General features: G+C 36.0%; 1 protein-coding gene across 1 annotated transcript; it reads right to left on the minus strand.

Annotated features, from left to right (window-relative positions):
• Positions 1-7: 7 nt before the first annotated feature.
• On the minus strand, positions 8-7,097 carry LOC115446650 (glutamate receptor ionotropic, delta-1; the record flags this gene model as incomplete). The annotated part of the gene is given in 7 exon segments (XM_037441433.1): positions 8-1,608; positions 2,176-2,359; positions 2,988-3,280; positions 3,642-3,835; positions 5,096-5,265; positions 5,889-6,052; positions 7,079-7,097. Coding segments are annotated over 7 exon segments (1,276 nt in total), but the record flags the coding sequence as incomplete, so codon positions are not given.

Here is a 7,097-nt window from a genome sequence, read left to right on the forward strand (position 1 = left end):
CCGCATCTTTCAATTCAAACATTTATTTTGTTCTGCTCCGTTTAAAATACAGTGCTCAAAGTAAGGTGATTTAAATTATTATTATCTACTAATAGAGGTGGATCTAATTTTCTTTATGACAATAATGATACGTGACTTAAGTAAAGGTTCTAGTATTAGAACTATTGAATACTGCGAAAAGTTCGTGTTAAAACAGAAGACACTATTATGGTACTCAGAGTGGAGGGAGACGTAGGTAATGGACTAAATGTATCAGTAGCGAAGAGCGAAATTTTCCAAAGGTAACCCGACATGATATAGGTATTAATATTCATAAATGCGTCATTAAAACATTCTAATAATTCCATTTTACATAAATTGCGAAAGGGGAGCCGACATGAATCTGGTTGTATGGTCTCTGTGCCACTGGTATGTATTAAGATTTACGAATAGTAAGTTAATAGGGTTCTTTGTTGTACACCTCTTAAATTATTTATATCCTATTATATTTCTAATACACACATCCTTATTATAGTATTTGTGTAATGCATATTAATTATATGACCTACTTAAGATATTTATCATGTGTTCATAATGAACTTTTAGCATAAAATATTGTTTGATTATAATTGAAAGGATTAAATACACACATTCTTAGTGTTATATTTGTGTCAAACATATTAATTTTATGACCTACTTAAGATATTTATCATGTGTTCACAACGAGCATTTAGCATAAAATATGATTTTATTATAATTGAAACGATTTAACGAATATAACTAACAGCTTTTTAATATTAATCTCAACCTTCAATTCAATTAACAAAATGAACCAATCAAAATAACTCATTGTTAAGCACCTCAAAAAAAACTTTGTTCTGATTGGTCTTTGAGATACATAGAAAAAAGCGATTGAGATCGTTCATTTAAAATGGCGGTAAGTCAATTCTTAATAATTCAATAAACATAGAATATTTTAAAACATAATTTTCAAAAACACTTTTTTTATATGTTTTTATTGCTTTGAGTGATGAGACGAGCTTGCTGTTCGCCTGATGGTAAGCGATACGACCGCCCATAAAAACACCATCCAACACCTTGAATTACAAAGTACTGTTTGGTATTCCACTGCGCTCGCCATCTTGAGACATGAGGTGTTAAGTCTCATTATGTCCAGTAGTTACACTGGCTACAATGTCCTTCAAACCGGAACACAACAGTGACTACACACTGCTGCTTGGCGGCAGAAATAGACATTGCGGTGGTACCTACCCAGGCGGACTCTCACATATAAGAGAACTACCACCAGTGAATATTATTGTCAAATAAAGATTCGCCAAGAAGAAAAACGAAACCAAAAACATGTATAATCATGCTTTATCGATACAGAAAAGCAGAAGGCGCTCTAACTGGAACAAGTCTAGTACCATCCACACCATTCTGGTACACGTAATATTCCCGGCCGTTGATGATTTGCTTGTGCGACTTTCTCGATGAGTGCTGGGTTTTAGTGAACAGAGACTCGTATGGCGGCGGGCGGCTGTCGTCGGGTTTCGATGCCTTGGCGCGTTTCGGACGCTTCCGTTTCAATGTTTTTATCTTCACTCGGGAATAGCGCTTTATTATTAGCTGGAAATAGACAGGTATTTAGACAGCTGATTGTAAAAGCAGTTGGTGATGTAAATACGTAATATATTGGTGATTAAACCTACTTAAACTCTAAAGCTAGAATTAATTTACATTCAAGTAACTCGCATGAAAGTTGCTGACATATTTAAACCGCTTGACAAAATATTAAAATCCTTCTTGTGATGAACTTCATAATATCAATTTAACAGCATAATTTTAGGCTAGGCTTTTCTACAGATTGCTGCTGGCATTGACAGTAACGTCAATAGGGTGTGGGGCGATGGTTTATTATCATGATTACAGTTTCGTATGTTCTTTAGAAGGTTTAAGCATGTATAGTGGATCCCAACCAAATGTAGGTAAGGAGCTTTGTGTGTACTACATCAGTCCTGTTAGAAATACAACATGGCGTTATGACGTAAGTAACAAATGAGTATCTGCATTTCGTTTGCTGTTTCTCCGAGATTAGATGTAATATGCTTTAGTCGTGGTAATCCAATAATTGTTTTAAAAACTGCATTGGTAAGAAGGATGGGCCATTCTCACCTAAAACCATGGAATACAAACCTCGCCAATAAAAACTGCCAGAGCTGCAGCTAAACCAATAGCCATTATAAAGTAAGTCATCATCAAATCTGTATTCCTCAGTTGCCGGTCTTTAGATTGAAGGTCTAGCGGACAAATTCTCGTTAAAGGCAAATCCGTCGCTTTCAAAAAGTCGATTATACCAGCTTGAAGTATATAGTGAAGTCTGTAAGGAAATTACCAATAATAACGCAAACATGTTTTTGAATACAGTATTATGTTTACTGCAATTTGAAGTCGACTAAAGGTCAATAGAAAATGCGCTCGCATATTGAATGGAAATATCAATGTTTGTCACGAAACAATAAATTATGCAAGTCTTCAAGCTTATATCGTATTTTCTTTGTGTATTTTTCTTTGCGTTTTTTGTATAAAATATTAAACTATATAATTGAGGGGAAATTGCGCATGATAAGAGTGTGCCTATTTAATATAATGTTATAATGAAAGAAATAGATATAATGGACAATTGAGTCCTTAATGAATTTATGTATCGCTTAGAATAAGTCTACATTAATTTAATTTCGACGACTGAATTTAAATCATTTGAAAATTGCAGATAAGTAATAAAAGATAATTATAACTCAAAAACATATTTATACAATAAATAAACTGAATGTTGAAAAAAAATATTACTAATTTACTGCCAGTTGGTATCCACTGCATAAATATTAATGTATTTGGCTAACTGTCTTACAAATTGAAAATTGCAAAAATTTCATACATTTTTTTACGAAAGTTACTCTTTCCTAAATGAATAATTCTTCCCAAATTACCAAAATAAATTTACTCACACGGGATTAAATAAATTCTCCAAAATACTGCCTAGTGGATACACGAATGCTCTTTGTCTCTTCATGAAAGCTGTAGGCGCGACCACGTAAGTACATCTGTCGCTCTCACTCATCCCTTCTCTGGTCTTCTGCACATAGTCATTGTACATGAGGTGGTCTATAGCCAAATCTTCCTTTACGAGAACCGAACCCGATTTTACCATAGGAAGGTACTCAAAATTGTGACGAAAGTTACGGAACAACGCTCTGCCGCTATTGATCATTTTGTTTAAGTAATATAAGTCGCTGTTTGGCTGAAAGTGAATATAGAGTTTAACACATCATTAACGAGGAGAAGTCGTACGGGGCTTCGCCTGCATGGCAAGCCTTTCCCTCTACAAAACTGGTTAAAACATTATACAACTCCAGCGCCATTTATTTAAAAATTATGAGTAACAAATTTAACTATTTCGTAAGGGAGCTAATTACCGGAATTAAAAATGTATGTGTTAATCCAGGACATGGTTTACGCGTCGCCAAATTTAATCCAAATCCGGTTAGTTGTTTCTGCGTTTACTTCTAACAAACATCCAAACATTTCACAAACTTTCTCATTCATATTAGTAAGAAGAATATGATATTGCTTACTAATCAGTCATCATAATTAATACTTACATTTGTTACGCTGTATTGAACAGCGCTACCTTCAGCGCTTACCCATCTGTAATTCTTTTTATAAAGATCACGAGTGGTTTCGATGTCAAGCGTGAACTTCGATAGTGTTAAAAAAGCTGTCAAGTTTGCCGTGTAGAACGCTGATAGTAATATTATGAAAATCCACCATGTTGCAAAGAGTATTCTTGTCGTGTCTACAAGTAAAGTTGGACGATTAAGTACTACTGCCCCAACCAAAGGGTTTTTTTTGGGTATCCGACCCTGCAATCAGTGCCTGGAGAATCCTGTGAATGTGATACTGGATTTCCTCTGCCATAGCGACTGCAGGCCCTTAGAAGAAAGTTGGGAGATGATAGATGTGGGAGAAAGATAGGGAAACTTTTTAGGTTGGGAGGTAAGATTAGGATAGTCATTAATGAAAGAGATTGCTGACCACCTTATTAATTGACAACGTGTTAAAAATCAATCATCACCATCAATTTATAAATCCATTAAAGCAATCAATTGTACTCTCCATTCTGATGTGTCAAAATTTCATCGTAAAATGTATGTACAATTTGTCATAACTGTGATTGCCAAGGCGTAATTATGGTGGGCGTTAAAAAAACAGCATTGTCGGGGTGTGACTGAAAGTGATAGATGACGTAAACCATTAGTGGCGATAGCATCGCTGCCCTGACCACTATGATTACAAAACATGTCTACGTTTCAATAACACTTTAATAACTGGCACATTCGACTGAAATTCAATTTTATTTGCGTACCCGAATAAGAACACCCGACAAACACATGCTTTTAACCTCACATTATGATAGATACTAGATATACAGGGGTTTTGCGTTTTATTCAAAACGAAAGGAGATCAACTCGTGTTTTATGACCCTCAGTCTCTCATGACTTATCTGACCTGCAAAAAAATGTTCTGGATATGTATAATTATTGCCTTGTATGTATTTTACTGCCTTAGCCAAACGAGCAAGCCGTCCGCCTGATGGTATGCAACATCTGCCGCTCATTTACTGAAGTAATGCCAGAAAATAACCAAATCGTTGCCTACCGGGGCGTATGTTCGAAACTGGGCCGCATTAATAAATCAATGTCACGTTTGAGTAGGATCTTAAGTAAACATTTGAGATACTGAATCAATGACGTTTTACAACATCTTAGATACTGAATTATTTAATAAACAAAACTTGAGATGGTATTTTTGTAAATTTCTATTGTCAACTGTCTCGGCGGTATTTAAGAAATTAAAGTCATCTCTCAAAAACAAAATCTTGACGTAACCGCTATTAGGATCAGCTTTCAAGAAACGTTGTTTATATATGATTATGAAATGGCAACGATCTTGAGATGTTGACTTTAATTTGACAGCGCATTAGATGATATCGCACTTCGAGACGAAACCAAATTGCATCTATCAATTAGGAGTGAGGTATAAATCCAATACTTACTAGCCTCGGGAGCCAAATTAGTGCCTTGCCTGATAAATGCGCTGTACACAAACCAAAAACTAGGCGATAGTGGTAAGGTACGTTCCTTATCGCCGACCAGCTTTGATCGCAAACTTGTTAGAAGAGTTATGCAGGGACCGTAGGACAATACGGATGCCAAAGTTAAGTACCTAAAAAGAGAGAATTAGATTTTATATATTATTCTCTATTATTTGACGAATGATTTATTAATATTGATTTTCCCTCTCACTAGTAGAGGAGGCCCGTGCCCAACGGTGGGACAGTATATAATACAGGGCTGATATTATATTATTATATGCAACTGTTCGTTGCTTAGCTACAGCCGATATAGGTAGGGACAGATGCTTTGAACAACATTACCCATCGCTTATTGATCGGGCGTATCGACAGAACGATTGTTAGATCAGGCAACTTTTGCCTCCCGCACCCCGGTCAAGCGTCATATTGGGTCAAGATTTTGATCACCACCTATGCGTACTTGTAGTAGATGTCGGATCGCATTCCGTCGTCTGCGTGAAAAACCTTTCTAGAAATAAACGACTAACAGTTTACTTCTTCGTTATCAAATTGATGTATATCGTCTGTTGAAAGGTTAATTGGCTTAAGCAACATTCTTTTTGAAAATTTTAATTAGATTAAAAAACATATAAAAAAGCGCTGATTTTATATATTGTATAAAATTTATTAACATCAAACAATTGTTACTAACTTTCGCATTCTTAATAGTTATTATAAGTTAAAAAGCATGATAGTAGATAGGTAGGCTACTTACCAAACAAGATTGTTGAAAGGTGCCAAAAGTCCAGAACCAGCTGCGGATGCCTGCGGTCTTTTGAGCATCATCATCCAAACACCTTCATCCAAGTCAGTAGAGAAAGTAACCATTTTTTGAAAAACAATCAACTTTGGCATAAACGCCGCTACCATATCTACTTGCTATAAGAGAAAAGCATTTATTGATGGATTATTAGCCGACTTGCATTTAAAGAAATCATTATATTGGTGAAGATTCTCTTTAAACAATTGCTTTTCAAAGAGAAGGGCGTGTAGGCGGCAGAGTGGCGTGGTAAAAAATACTTTGGGAGCCTAAGATGTTTTTATTACACGTCATTATTGAGAACCGCTTCTTTAAACGATACTTTACTGCGTGATGCGGAAAGTAGGTGCCTATCTTATTATTTACAAAAGACATGCCGTAAATATCCCAAGAAAATATCGCACCATCGTATCTTATAAAATCTTAAGTTTTATCAATTTGTGTAAATATGTACTTCGTGAAGTAGTATGAGCGGTTAATCCGTGAATGATCAGGAGCGACTGTTAACAATTTATTCGATACTGAAAACCTATGCATGTTTAATATGTCACTTGGAATCAGAGATGATCCTTATCGCTTTTCCTAGTTACTACAGCACCCTTCTTTTTCATCTTAAGCCTTTGGAAGTCTACTGCTGAGAATAGACCTCCTTAGGGAAGGCCAAATACATCCACATTTCAGGGCTCCTGCGACCTTTACGAGGTGCTCGGTCCATCTTGTAGGAGGAAGTACAACACCCTAGGGTGTTCTGATAAGATATGATATTTGCTATCACAAATTAACCATCTCAACATTAAAAGATTGTAACACATTGTAAGTGACGATAGCCAATTGAGAATGGAACGGACTGCCGAGACCAATGTACACAGGTTCAAAACCCAAGGGGCACGCACTGACTTTGCTTAAGTTATGTGAGTATTCTTTGTTAATGATCGATTGCTTTAATGGTGAAGAAAAATTTCTTAAGGTTACCTCCATAACTGAGAAATTCTCTGTCATAATTTTTGAGGGTTTGTAGAGTCTGCCAATGTGGTCTAGGCCAGCGGGGTGGATCTCCTTCTTAGTAGTCAGGCCTGGGCCCAGCAGTGAGACAATATATAATACAGGGCTGATATTATTATTAATAACGTATATAGTTAACTCACGCTGCTATTTGCAAGGCCG

This window comes from Manduca sexta, chromosome 22, assembly GCF_014839805.1.
Source record: "Manduca sexta isolate Smith_Timp_Sample1 chromosome 22, JHU_Msex_v1.0, whole genome shotgun sequence".
In the NCBI taxonomy this organism is placed as follows: domain Eukaryota; kingdom Metazoa; phylum Arthropoda; class Insecta; order Lepidoptera; family Sphingidae; genus Manduca; species Manduca sexta.